This window comes from Myotis davidii, unplaced genomic scaffold, assembly GCF_000327345.1.
Source record: "Myotis davidii unplaced genomic scaffold, ASM32734v1 scaffold163, whole genome shotgun sequence".
NCBI classification, from domain to species: domain Eukaryota; kingdom Metazoa; phylum Chordata; class Mammalia; order Chiroptera; family Vespertilionidae; genus Myotis; species Myotis davidii.
The window spans coordinates 1,250,640-1,266,260 of NW_006295056.1; the positions used below are offsets into that span (position 1 = coordinate 1,250,640).

Genomic DNA, 15,621 nt, shown 5'->3' on the forward strand with positions numbered 1-15,621 from the left:
CCTATATTTTCTACCTTCGTCAGATGAGAGAGCCTAGAAATTTAGTAAAATAAAACCCTATGCCCACCCAGTGTGGCTCAGTGGTTGAGCATTGATCTATGAACAAGAAGGTCACAGTTCGATTCCTGGTTAGGGCATGCCTGGGTTGCTGGCTTGATCCCCAGTAGGGTGCGTGCAGGGGCGGCTGAACAATGATTCTCATCATTGATGTTTCTCTCTCTCTCTCTCCCTCTTCCTACCTCTCTGAAATTAATAAAGATATATTCAATAAAATAAAATAAAATAAAACCCTAATAGCAACTATTATGCCCAGCACCCAAATCTTGATTTCTCATACCATTCTTCATTAAAATGAATTACGGTTCACTGGGGAATTGACCGATTCTAGGACTGAGGAGGAAATATCTAAGTGGAGCTGGAAGCATCTTATAGTGTCACAAAATGATGGGGGCATATCAGTAAGACAAGAAGCCACGCTGAAAAAGCTCATGATGGTTAAAGCTAGGACAATGTGAGCAACCAAATAAATATGTAGTCATATAAAATAAATATTCCCGAGTCCATACTGATATAAAGAAATGATTTAATTAATAAATAAATGGTGGAGACAAATCTCCCATACATAATTTTAAATATTTTATATAAATGCCCCCTGCTCAAGAAGGTGGAGCTTAACATCCAACCCCTTGTGTGTGGACTACCCTTAGTGACTTGCTTGTAAAGAGAAAGTATGGAAAGGGGGAAAATGTAACTACTGTGGAGACATCTGGCAAACACTGCCTTGGCCAGTGATCAAGGTTAACATCATCAGTGATAAATTATGTTGATAGCATGTCCTCTTGCTACGATGTGATAAGAATGGCACCTTGCCTCTGTGGACTTCCTTCCCTTAATTCATAATCAGAGCAAAACCATGAGGAAAAGATCAGATAAAATAAATTGGGGACATTTTAAGATGAGTGCTCCCCAAAAAGTCAAAATCATCAAAAACAAGGGAAAGCTATGAAACTTACAGCTGAGAGGAGCCTAAGGAGGCAAGACACCGGACTGTAATGTGGTACCTGAAAGGCAGTGGGAACAGCAACTATGAGGCCTGAGACAGGAATGTGCAGCATGTTTGAGGAAGGGGCCTGGCCCACTGTGAGCAAGGTGGGGAGTGGTCAAGATGGATTAGAGCATCGGTTCTCAACCTGTGGGTCGCGACCTTTTTGGGGGTCAAACGACCCTTTCACAAGGGTTGCCTAAGACCATTAGAAAACACATATATAATTACAGATTGTTTTTGTGATTAATCACTATGCTTTAATTATGTTCAATTTGTAACAATGAAAATGCACCCTGCATATCAGATATTTACATTACGATTCATAACAGTAGCAACATTACAGTTATGAAGTAGCAACAAAAATAATTTTATGGTTGGGAGTCACCACAACATGAGGAACTGTATTAAAGGGTCGCGGCATTAGGAAGGTTGAGAACCACTGGATTAGAGAGACTGGGAGTGGTTCTTGATCTTGACTATACATTGGAATCATCTGGAGAGTATCTAAATATAAAGTGTCCAGAACCTACCCACAAGTGATTATCTTAACAAGTCTGGACTGAAAATGACTTAATTACGTATACACATCCACACAGATTAATCTATATAACATTTTACGAGGACAAAAGTAAGTCAAAACAATATAAACTATAATTATTTCAATTAATATCAAAACTAAGAAATACCAATATCCTGCCTTTAAGGATCTATAGCTTTTAAAGCCAATTTCAAAAACAATTTATTAATACAAAATTTAGCATATTGTTTACTTCTTGGGACCTTGAAAGTAAAAAGGTCCTTTCTAAGCTGGGTGTTATGGACACAAATGTATAGTAATAACTGTTCTTTAAATTATATATATTTTATATACATTTCATATCATGGCACAGTTCACAATTTAAAAGCATTATTTGAAAGTTAATCAAAATTTTAGCTCACTAATAGTCCAGTGATCAAGGTGGCAGATTATCTACTGTGCTCTCCGCTGTTGTGAACCATATTTTAAGAGGGATAATACTGAACCAATCCAGGGACTAAAATATGACAAATGAAAATAAATGTAACATACTTACTAATAAGCACGCTGTTGCTTGATTGCAAAGATACATAGTCATGGTCACATCCAACTTGATTTTCTATGTCTAAGCTTGTAACTCTTAATAGGATAATTTTATTTTCTGGCACCATTATTTTCCAAATACATAAGCTGGATAGAGGAAAGTGGAGAACATTAATAAACCACAAAGTTGAGTGTGACAAATAAGGTCTATTATCTGGTCTTTACCTCATAACTCACCAACAGTAACATTTTATAGGATATTAGAAGATAAAAAGCAGTGGAAGTTCCTTATGGGAGAATGATTTGCTTATGCTTGAATTTCTGACATTGATCCAACAAACAGAAGAATATTAATTAGAGAATGGGCAGAAACCACTTTTTAAATTCCACTTAGTTATAAAATGCAAGAATTATGAATTATAAATTGAAGAAACCCAAGAGTCATCTCTCTGTTCTAAGCCTAATTAGAAATTCATAAGATTCACCCACAAGTTGAATTATGAATTGTCAGCCGAAGTCACAGTCCCTGTGGTTGCAATGTCGTCTCTCAAACTGCCAGTGAGGTCGGCTGTGACCTTTTCCTAACATCTTTAGAAACACGTCTAAACATTTTGTAAGTAGTCTAACATAATTTAACACATAATCCTTTACATCTTTATTTTCCTACATTAATTCATATTATTATTCAGAAAAAGAAGCCTCAGTGGACCATAAATCCTCATTGTCTTCCATGTCTCAAGCTCATCTGAGTGCAAAGCAATCTTATCTGGAATCTCATGTCAGAATGAACTCTTTTCTTAAAACTTGGTAGTCTTTATCAACAACTTTAGACCATTTAATAGCCCCACTGTCCTCTAAGTGATAAATATGCTCGGGACTGTAGGAACTATCCAACTCTTTTATACCCAGTTTCCAAAAAACAAACACAATAATTCTTACTAAATATTTCCTCATAACAAGAAAAAACTTTCTTTACTCTTTTTCTATTCAGGTCCATCATCCTGAACATAGATGTAAAAATAGGCTGCCTAAAATATTATTAAAATCACTTTTTAAGCACTTCAATTTAAAAAGCAATAAGCCAGCTAAAAATATTATAAAACTCTTTTTAAGCACTTCAATTGAAAAAGCACCCCACATCTATCATTTTCCCTGATATTTATTACACTCCCTCTGAAGCAGATGGGAGAGAAATGACTCCCCCTCTCCAAATGGGAAAACTGGCATTGATATTAAGGGACTCATCACATCTCATATAACAGGAAATGCAGTTTAGGCTTTATGATTTCAAAGGTCAGTACTTTCTCCTCTTTCGATTAAATTATTTTCTGCCTCAAAATCTCTAACTCAGAGATGGAAAACAGATTTAAAATCATTTGCCAATCTTGATTTATTGTTAGTGGTTGCTATTAAAAAGAACTCTGAGGCCCTAGCTGGTTGCTCAATGGTTAGAGTGGACTGAAGGGTCAAGGGTAAGTACCCCATTTGAAGGCTCAGTTCTGGACACTGGTTCGGGGCTCCTATGAGAGGCAACCAATTGATGTGCCTCTCTCATATCGCTGTTTCTCTCTCTCTGTCTCTTCCACTCCCTTCCACTCTCTCTAAAAATCAGTGGAAAATATATACCCTGTGGGGAGGGTTAACAACAACAACAAAAAGGATTTTGATGTCTAGTCAAGCTAAGTGAGAGATGGGTACCAAAATTAGTCATGGATTTATCCATTCAAATATCTACTGAGTGTTCATGGTATGAGAGTCACAATTCTAGCCTCTAAGAAATGCAATGTCTCCCATGGGCATGAAAAAAAAAAGAGGAGACCACTTGAATTCTATTATCGGCCATTTCTGAGCCTAGCTACCACCTGCCAGAATAAAATTAGGCTTGGAAAGACTGTATAAACTCCCCACTTCTCATTATCTCCTTCTCCCTTACCATTAGCTAATTGACTCCATTTGGACTTTATAAAACCCTTGTACCATTCAATGCTGCTTAGTATGCTGGATAAGTCACCGGGCCTGCAAATTGGCTCCATATCTTATTACAATTCTAAAACACATGTCTTTTCACATTTGAACATTTTAAAATCAGAAAGATCTTACAATTCTGTTAGTCACAGATTGAAAGAATTTTTCCAGGAGGACTTGTATTAGCTTTGCCCAGTCACCTGGGGAAATTCTCAACTGATTACTACTTAATTTTTCTGCTTGGGATAGTTTGGACTACACTGGTGTGGAGGATTTTAGACTGTAGGCTTACACAAGTATTAGCTTGTAATTCAAATTATCAGGTAAGATTTTTATTCCTCCCTACATCCAGTGCCAAGATTGAGGCATGTAACTTTCCATGTGGGTGGGTTTATGCCTTGATTAGCCTAACACTGCAGGCCTTGGGTGTCCCAGCTTTACATGAGATTTCTCAGTCTTAGATGTTTTATTTGCTTTATTGGTGGTACATGAAATAACAATGAATTTTACAAACAGTTTGTTTTAAACTTGTTGAAATGTAACAAATTCATGCTCAAGCTGAATTGTGATATTACTAAAAGTCTTATTCTCTCTAGTTGACTTCTTTTCTAAATATTTTTTTAACTGATTTCAGAGAAGATGCGAAAGGGATAGAGAGAGAAACATCAATGATGAGAGAGAACCATTGGCTGCCCCCTGCACGCCCCCTACTTGGGATTGAGCCCACAACCCAGGCATGCACCCCGACCAGGAATTGAACCATGATCTACTGGCTCATAGGTCCACATTCAACCACTTAGTCATACTGGTTGGGCTCTAGTTGACTTCTTAGTTAAGTCACTAAACTCTGTAATATCTTCTTAGCTATTAATCTCAACTTCATCCCCTAAATCTGAAGCAATTAAAACCTTATAATTACAAAACAGCATTTGATGTAAATTCCTTCAACTTTCCTATAAACTACATCAAGATTTTTTGTTGCTTTCCCAGAAAAGAAATTGATTTTTCTTTCCAAAGCTAAATTTTCTTTATCTGTAGTGTTCTTATTAAACTTTCTTCACAAATAGATGTATTTCTCTTGAGTTATCACTCTTACTTCTCTTCTGCCCATAAGGACAGTTAAGCCTATACATCCAAAAAATAAGCAAAAACAAAACTACGTTTCTCTTGGTCCTACTGACCTATTACCAAAAGCCACTGTTCCATCTTCCTCTTCACTGCTTAGCTATCTTTCTCATCTCAAGCAATGGCAGCTCCATCTTTTCCCTAGATCAAAAAGTCTCAAATCAATCATAAGGTTCTCTCTCTTAAAACCCAAATTTTCTACTTGTTAGCAAATCCTGTGGTTCTGTCACTTCTCACCACTTCTACTGTTACAATCCTGGTTAAAGCCAACATCTTCCTTACCTGGATTATTGCAGTAGTTGGTCTCTCAGCTCTTGGTCTTGCCTGTCTACAGTCTATTTTCAATACAACAGCCAAAGCAATCTTTTTAAAACATTTCAGATCATGCTCCTCCTCTGCTCAAAGTCCTCCAATGGCTCCATATCTTACAGTAAAACCCCAACTCTTCCTATGTCTATAAGTTTGGCCACTACTAATCACAACCACTTCTCCCTCTCTCATTGAGCTCAAGCTCTCAGATCTTTCTGTGCCCTAAATATACCACAAGTTTTCCTGACTCACACATGCCATTCCTTTGGCCAAGAATGTCCCTTCCCAAAGATGATCATATAGTTTCCTTCCTCATTTTATTCAAGTCTTTGTTCAAGTATCATCTTCGAGGCAGTCTTCCATGACCATCCTCTCTAATATTGCACAACCTATCACTCTCTATTCCAGTGGTTCTCAACCTTGGCTGCACATTAGAATCACCTGGGAATCTTTTTAAAATCCTGGTTTCTGGGCCTCATCCTCCGGAAATTCTGTTTCTTTGTTACTAATGTTGTGGCCTCACCCCATAACAAAGAAACAGAATTTCTGGAGAATGAGGCCCAGAAATCAGGATTTTAAAAAGATTCCCAGGTGATACTAATGTGCAGCCAAGGTTGAGAACCACTGCTCTATAACCCTCTTTCTTGCTTTATATAGTACTTACCACCTTCTACTATTATATGTAACATTACTTGTATTATCCCCACTCTCCATCTTCCAACTTGCCCCATAAAGGAGAAAATTTTTGTCTGTTTCATTCACTGCTATATTACTAGCACCTAAATTAGCCTGACACATCTTAAGGCCTTAAATTTTTTTTGACTATTTGGTGAAGAAAAGATACCAAATCCTAAATAATCACTTAACCCATTATGAATATAGCTTCTTATAGACAATTTCTACTGAATCAGCTCCCAAATAAGCACTGTCATATCCAACAGCATTTAACCTGAACTTATTTAGACTTTTGCAATATCTGACACTACTACCAACCCCTTTTTTCTTGAAAGTCCTCCTTGTAAATATCTCTTCAGTTCTTTATTGCCTACGTTGAATCTCAGGTTCTCTGTGTTTGAGGGTAAACTGGCTGTCATCTGCATGTCTCTTACCTAATATATAAATGCTTTTTCACATCTTACCCATAGCCATTCATGCTCTGCTCAAATAACCACTTATAAAGGAAACTCATTATCTCCTCAGACAGTCCATTAAGTCTCAAAAATCTCTCAAATTAGAAACTACTTAACATCGAATTGAGATCTGCCTCCTCCTAACATCTACCCTCTGCTCCTCCTAACATCTACTCTCAGCTCTGTAGTTAATCAGAAAAAGTCCAATTCTGCTTCTCCAGTAGCCTTTCACATAAATCAGATAGTTCCTTCCTCCTCTCAAGTCTTCTTTGGACCAAAAATATTCCTAGTTCCTCCCATCATATCTACAAAGACACTGTTTTGAATTTCTTTCCATCTTGGGCATTGTCCTTCAGGTAATTTCCAGCTTATCCATGTCCCTTTCTAAAGATGGCACCTACAGACCTCTTCCCTACTTCCCCTGCCTGGAACTGTAATACTAGGACTCTCATTTTTGTTCTGAATGCTATTCTTCTAAAACAGGGGTGGGGAATATCCAGCCCAAGGGCCATTTATAAGACCCAAGAAATTATTTGGTCTGGCACTGACATTAGGAGTGAGTTAATTGTTTGACCAAATATAGCAGACTAATTTTTAAGTTGATTATTTTGGATGCCTGGTGAATGATGCTATACGTACCCAAGTGACCCTTGGCAGAAAAAAGGTTCCCCAACCCTGTTCTAAAAGAAGAATAAGCAACAATGGCAAAGGCTTTATTGGTATTATATTATTACTAGGTTTACTCACAGAACTTAGACTCTTAAGCCTTTTAAATATGGGCTGCAATAAGCCACTTCATTTTCATCCTGTACTCATAAAAATATTTATATTCATTTTACTTTCATTTTATAAATTACAATCTCACCACCATTTTAGCTTTCCATTGCCTACAGCAAAAAGTCTAAATTTATTCACATGAAATTCAAGGTCCTCTATGAGTAAGGCCTTAGCATTCTTTTTATCTTCATTTCCCACTGCTAACCCAGTTCCTAGTTACATTAACATTGACCTCCAGCATCACTGGGATACACATTGTTCAAACAACTGACAATCTTCACCTCTCTGACATTGCTTACACACAATTTCCTCTGTCTAGAATGGTTTGTAGAAATCTCTTAGATATTAGGGCTACAAAAGACTTCGTGAACTATAAAATCATAACTATCCTTTAATGCCCAGTTTCAATACCAACCCCTTCACTAAAGCATTCCTACCCCAACCCCTCCCAACCACAGTACACACACCTCACAAAACCCTGCAATGAGAATTAGTCTCTCTATTTTCCATAGTATCAACATACCTGGGATTATAAAGCTTATTTTGTCTTGTTTTATAGTATAGTTAATTTTGTCTAGTTCTCTCCTCCTACCAGATTATAAACTCTTAGAACTATCATCTATCTTTGAATACTTTACAATTGTAAATACAATTTTAAAAAAATGGATGTAGAACACTCAAGGAGATGAGGTACTAGCAAAACTAATCTCCTTAAAGATATCGTTAGCCATATAGAAGATGGGGTATGTAGAAAAAATTTCAAAGACATTGAAGCTTATAGATCATGAACTAGTTTTCATCTTCGAGGCAACACTTAACAAAATATTATCATTATTACAGAAATAAGTGAAACAGATTACCCACTAAATTCCCATAACAATATCACTACCAGATGCTGGCTAGAGAACCTGGCTAGAGAATCTAGCTAAGCTGTATTCCTTGAGGTCTGCAATCTTCCAAAACATAGAGAAAAAGTTGATTATTTACTTCAGCTATGGACAATATTTCAAGACGTATGGTAGAGTCAGCTTGAAACTATACAATTTATAATGATTAATTTATATTTATAGAATGAGTATGTTTTTAGGTTCTGTGACCAAGATGTTGTATTTGCAGACTTCATTAGTAAAATTTCTAAGTGATACATTCTCTTCTTTTTTAAAAATAATAGTCTTATTAATTAATCATCTGACATACTTCTACAGTACTTTTCCCCCTATATTATTTTTATTCAGGTATAATTTCCTAAACTTTTAAAAATATTTTTATTGATTTCAGAGAGGGAGGGAGAGAGAGATAGAAACATCAATGATGAGAGAGGATCATTGATCTGCTGCTTCCTGCATGCCCCACACTGGGGATTGAGCTCTTAACCCGATGCTCAACCACAGAGGCACATCTGTGAGGCATTAAGGTATAATTTTAACACATAACAAGATATTAGTTTGGGGTATACAATAATTCAATATTTATATATATTGCAAAACAATAACTTTAATAAATATCCATCATCACACATATTTACAAATTTTTTCCTTATAATGAGTATTTTAAGATCTACTCTCTTTGCAACTTTTAAATATGCAATACATTATTATTAACTATAGTTACAATGTTTACATTACATCCCCATGACATATTTATAATTGGGAATTCATACCTTTTGACCCCCTTCACTCATTTTGCTCACCCTCCTACCCACACCTCTGGTGACCACCAATCTGTTTTCTGTATCTATAAGCTTAGTTTTTTTTTTTATTTTAATTCCATATATAAGTGAGATCATAGAGTACTTATATATCTTTCTGACTTATTTCATTCAGCATAATGTCTCCAAGATCTATCTATGTTGTCACAAATGTCAAGATTTCATTCTTTTTATGATTGAATAGTATTTATAATGTTCTTTTCTTTGAGTTCTTCAGATTTAACATTTATGCAGTTTTCTCAAATCATGTATCACATTGAAGTTCTCAAATTTATAGTTGATGGAACTAAGATGGTGTTTTCTCATTTCTAACTAGGTTGTCCTGGGTTACAATAAAACACCTTTGTTTAAAGATACTAAAGTGAAAGTATACAAATTTTAGCAAGTCACTCAGACATTTCAGATGACAGTGTCACATTTTAATTGTTAGAAGCCAGAAGAAATAGGCAAGCAGGGGATCAGAAAAAAGATGGTCATAAGGAAGTGTTATTTAAATAAAGTACATGTTACATTCCGATATTCATTTGACTCTGGAATTAACGGTTATGGCCCGATTTCATTGCTATTTTACAGTATTGTTATCATTAACCTTTGTTCAGGGTTTGTTAAGCTTTTTAATCTTCACATCCAGGTGATAAAAATTGAACAGGAGTGCCGCCAGGAGAGAATTTCCCCCTGCAGTGATGGCAACAGAACACTTTTACTCTGAAGACCAAATGAAAGTGAGCTGAGAGCCTCTCTGGTTTGAGGTAGAGCTGGTGCTCAGCTGGCCCAAAGGCAGCAGTGCTTTCCAAATCGTCATCCAGGTGGCTGATCTTGGACTATAAGGAGGGAGGGACGGAAAGAGCACTATGTTCTGCTGCTCTGGGTCCTGGCCTTTAAAAACTATTGGTTTGGGTGGGGTGGGCACTGGGTGGAGGGGGACAATGAAGGAGAAAAGGGGGACATTTGTAACACTCTCAAAAATAAAGTTTTTTTTAAAGGAAAAAATAGTAGAGTCACATGGAATTCTAAATTTTTTTAGTAGTCACATTAAAAAAATAAAACTAAACTGGTGAAATTAATTTTAACAATACTAGTATATTTTATTGAACACAATATATCACTTCAATGTATAATCAATAAGACAAATTATTAATAAGAAAAAAATTGGTTCTTGAGCTGGTTTGGCTCAGTGGATAGAGCGCTGGCCTGAAGACTTAAGGGTTCTCGGTTTGATTCCAGTCAAGGGCATGTACCTTGGTTGCAAGCTGGATTCCTGACCCTGGTTGGTGTGCGTGCAGGAGGCAACCAATTGAAATGTCTCTCCCCCTCCCTTTTACTCTCCCTGAAAACCAATGGAAAATATCCTCAGGTGAGGATTAACAACAACAACAAAAAATTGTTTCTTATACTAAATGACCTGTCCTGTAAATTGTGTTTTTTCATGCCTCTTTATTCTGCAGTGGCCACCCCTGTGCCATTTTCTTGTAAAGATGCTGCCCCTTTGCATGGAAAACCTTCTGGCCCCTCAGTACTCAGCCCCTAGGCTCCTCCTCAGTGATCTGGCCACTCTGACCTACAACCCATCTTTTATTGCAACTGTCCATTTGCTTCTTTGTCTCCCCAAATAGTTGGAAAGTTCCTGGAGGACAGGTTTAGCATCTCCACACCCATATTTGTTGTCCTAATCTATATTTTAGTGCCACAGAACAAAGGTAACTGCAAAGCTTCCATATTTTCCCACTGTCTCCAAGTAAAATGGACAAGGCTGAATGGGAGAAATGGGAGAGGAGGGATTTATTTCAGTACTTCTAAGTAATCTAGAGGGGGGGGGAAAGGCAAATGGATAAAGAATCTTCTGAATCCTTTCTTGTATTTTTAAATCTCAGAAATACAAAAAGATAGACATTTTGTTAAAATCTACATGAACATAAATTTGAAGAACCAGCTGATGTTTAAGTTAAATGGACAGATATCAGTGCTCATGAATTCAGAGACAAAAGTTTATATGCATTGAATTACAAATTGAAAACCAGCCATAATTTTGCTTTGGTTTAAAGCTTAGTCCAGATTATATCTTCAATATATCAAAGTACCCTTGAAATAATTAAGTACGGTACATTTTTGACTTGCAATAAATAAGAAAGGAAAATTCACAGAAATCACACCCACCTGTAATCATGTTCTGAGTGATAAAATCCATCAACTCAGACACCTTGGGGGAAATGCCAACTGATGTCCTTCTGTAGTTATTTCTTAAAGGAGCCTGACCTCTAGCACAACCAGCTACCCAAGAAGTTATCCCAGCAAGAATCCAGATCCCATTGTCTCTTCTACAAACAAGTGGACCTCCAGAGTCCCCCGTGTATAGCAGAGAAAGAGAAAATTTGAAAATTCACTAGTTAAAAATATTTTATCAAGCCCACAAATATTAGCACTCATCTCAGAGAAGCAGAAGCAAATAGATGCCCGATGGTCATTATCTATCAATATTTTTTGTCCATATTTTTGTTTTTTTTACCATTAGTTTCAAGGTACTATAGTTTTGCACAGATGTAACCTGCTTCTACCCATTGCCTACAATCCTATAAAGCTAACATATTATCTCTCTCCCTCCTCCTTTTTTGGCCACAGACACATACATGTCATAATCAACGGAAAGAGGAGGATGGGTTTACAGATACATGCCTCTGCAATAGCTTGCCACTTGAAATTGCTGGGAAAGATTAGGTCATACCCCAAGACTATAGGGCCAGTGAATGGAACCCCCAAAGTTATGTAATGATTTAAGGCTTTGAATACAGGGACTAATTTTGACCCAAGTACTATATGTCAAACACTTTTGGCTCCTTAGAGGATAAGAAACCCACAATTTCAGGATCCTATCTTTAATAATCCTTCGGAATAATATGCTGCTTTGAGAACATGTGCCAGTTTTGTGTCAGATTAAGCCACCTAACACTTAAAGCGCATGTCTTCAACAAACTGGTCTCCCTTTCTCCTGTGTATCTTGTAAAGATTGGTCTCCTTTGTGAAATTGTTATCTGTGGGAGGTCACTCATTCACATCTTTTACCCAACAGTTACTATAACTAATGTTTTCTTTGGCCAAACTTTGTGCAAACATTGCATTCTGCACTAAATGTTTAAAAAATTTAACAAAAGGTGGAATGAAACATAGTTCACATCTGAACTTAATTAGTTTGCCAACGTGGTCATCATGTTGCTTTAATTAGGCTGGAAATGTTCAAACTACCTCCTCTGCCTCTCGCTCCCCACCCCACCGTAAAAAAAAAGAGGTGTGGGGGTAAGATTGGGCACAGGTCAAGAAAGAATTCTCTCAGCCCAGGTCGAGTAAACTTTTTCAGTAGAAGCCAGGTGGAAAGATGGAGGAAAAGGGAATTTTGAAGCAGTTATCTCCCCAAAACAGCTTATGGGGAAGCAGAATTCACTATCACCCATGTGTTATAGAATAACTTGGCCTGTTTATGCTTTGTACCTGACAGGCAACATTTTTCCCATCAGGAAAACCAACACAAAACATGGTCCTTCCCAGGGGAGGAAGGTTCATACCCTTGAGCAGAGTGCTGCACAGTCTGTCATCCATGCTAGGAAGGTCCAATTCTTGCAGGGCATTTGAATATTCCGATGCTGTGGAGAAGGGACTGATAAGTCCGTCAACAACTGTCCTCGCTGAAACAAATAGTAATAAGCCTTCAAGTTTAAAACTATTTCAAATAGATGTTTAACCAAACTGTAAAAGCTCTTACTTTTTTAGGGGTGAATTATATTCTTTCCTAAAATCATTATGTTATAAAGGACCTTTTTTAAAAAAATCCAGCATATTTTTAAGGTAACATAGGCAGTGGTGATTTATCTGAATATATACTTGAATGTTTCCCAAAAGGAAAACATCAGTCAATAAAGCAATATTTTGTAAAGTTCTTTATTTTTTCTTTAAAAGTCATAATATTAAATATAATGAAGCTTAACTATTGCTACTATTTCCCAATTATCCCTTTCCTGTAGTCTTCTTCATCTGTTATAGTTACCTTGGGTTTAATCTGACACACTGACCACAATGGCAGCAAGGTTTACGTAGAGCCTCAAGTATAGACTTTTATACAGTGAAGAGAGCCACAGATCTTCACTGGGTCAGAACTCAGGGGAAAGGAAAACACAGGAAATCATGAATTACTCATGGCCAGCAAATTCTTCCTTCTACTGGGCATGCAAAGGGGCCTGGAAGAAACATTATTTTATTTTTTGATGCCTCTCACTCTCTGAAATCTTGCCCCATCCACTGGTCATGCAAAGAATCCCTTCTTCAAACTTATCATCTCCATGGGGAAGACAGATTGGCTGGACAGCAATACCTGAAAAAACAACAACAACAACAAAATCATGAGGTTCACAGAGAAATGATGCTGAATATATTTGGAAAGTGACATTGGCTGATTTCATTTCTTCTACAATTTATTCTTAAATGCTGTATTAACATATATTTGCAATGTTTTCGTCTTGTAAAAAATTATTTCATATAGAAATTTAGAAAAATGCAGGAAAAGTAAAACAAGAAAAAACATAATCCATTGTTCTACATACCACAATGACCCCCCCCCTCCAAGCTACTAACAGTTTAAGGTGTACCCTTGTTCTTAAAGAATAGTTTTTTTCCTCAATAGTAAATTGAGCACAGCTGTATGGTAAGCACTCTTCTAGGCCTCAGTGAATAAGCCAAAAAAAAAAAAATATCCCTGCCTTAGCAGAATTTGTGTGTGTGCGTGCGTGTGTGTGTGTATGAGTTGGGGGTAGGGGAAAGCAGGGGAAAGAAGATAAGTCTATTAAAGAGGATGGCATGGGAGGTATAATTTTAAATAGGGCGGTCATGACAAGTCTCATTGAGCCTGTGACATTTGAACAAAGTCTTAAGAAGCTGGGGGAAAGCACCATGCAGTTAGCTTGTTGGAAAGCGTTTGAAGAAGAAGAAACAGAATGGAAAATCCCCTGTAGTGGAATAATGTCATATTGTTTGAGGAACAGTAGGGAGGCCAGGGTGCCTGGAGCAGATTAAACAAAAGAATGTTCAGTGAAAAACAAAAAAGAGGTTAGATGTTGGGCTAGGAGGAGGGAGATGTCAGATAATAAGGATATTGATTTCCATCTGAGTATAATGGAGAACCACTGAAGTGTTTTGAATAAAGAGGAATAACCTGACTTACATTTCAAAAAGTATTATTCTGGCTGCTGGATTAATAATAAACATTAGTGGTGCAAAAGAGGAAGCTGATAAATGAAGAGTTGATTGAAAATAACGCAAGCAAGAAAGACTGTAGCCTGAAACAGGATGTAAGAGTGTAGAAGGTAAGGCAGAAGCAATAGGATTTTCCTGATGGATTTGATGTAGAGTACGAGAGAAAGAAGAATGAGTACAAAGTTTTTAGCTTAAACAACTGGCAGGGTAGAGCTGTCATTAATTGGGATAAAAGGCTATTGGTAGAGCAAATTTAGGATGTAGGGGATAATTAGGATTTTTATTTAAACATATTGAGTTTGAGATGCCTATTAATCATCCAGGCAGATGACCATTAGGTAATTGACTGTATGACTCCTATTAATCCAAGTAGCATTTCTGTAATAAAAGGAACCTGTACTAGATAGATAATATTGCAGTAATCTTCCAGCAGATAGTGTTTAAAGCCTAGATTTGGAATAGATCACTAGGCCTTGATCCTGGATGAGATCACTAAGGGAAAAGTGTGTAAAGGGGTAGGAGAAAAACCAAGGGACTCCTGGAATTCAAGTGAAGAAAATGTTTCCAGGAGAGTGTGCACAACTCTGTCAAAGCTCCTATCAAGTAAGCTGAAGACTGAGATTTACCTTTGAATTTAGCAACGTGAAGGTCATCGGTGACTGAGACAAGACAAATTTGATAGAGTGAGTGGTGCGATTGAAAGTCTGATTGACTTGGATGTCTAATAGACATCTCAAACCTAATAAATGCAATTATGAGAACTGAGGAAAGGAAATTGAAATACCTAACATAATTGGATCTTCATAGAGTGTTTCTATAATGAGCAGAAAAAAATCAATAATTTTTTAATATACAGATCTAGTTTGAGTTATTCTCTCTCAGTATTTTGATGATCTCATACTATGGTCTTCCGACTTTCATTACTGCTTTTGAAAAATTAGCGGTCGGTCTAATTGTCATTCCTTATTGGTAATATAGGTTTTCTTCTCAATGCTATTGAGATCCACTCTTTGTTTTATACTTATATACCTTTATACCTTATATTTTTATACTTTTATACCTTAGTGTTTTATAGTTATAGTTCAACATGACATATCCTATCTGATAATAAACAAACATGGTAATTAACTGCACCTCTGACATGCTTCCCATTGGCTAATAAGGGCAATATGCAAATTAACTGCCAACCTAAGATGGCGGCCGGCAGCCAGGCAGCTGAAGCGAGCAGGAGGCTTGCTTGCTCCAGTGAAGGAGGAAGCCAAGGTTC

The 15,621-nt window shown here is 36.9% G+C and overlaps 1 protein-coding gene across 1 annotated transcript in view; it reads right to left on the bottom strand.

Annotated features, from left to right (window-relative positions):
- Window positions 1-15,621, bottom strand: part of OVCH1 (ovochymase 1) — a 42,666-nt gene that overhangs the window by 20,937 nt on the left and 6,108 nt on the right. Inside the window, 5 exon segments of the mRNA XM_006769656.1 lie at window positions 2,115-2,252; window positions 6,169-6,283; window positions 11,274-11,464; window positions 12,601-12,751; window positions 13,381-13,472. Coding sequence (XP_006769719.1) covers window positions 2,115-2,252; window positions 6,169-6,283; window positions 11,274-11,464; window positions 12,601-12,751; window positions 13,381-13,472 — 687 coding nt within the window.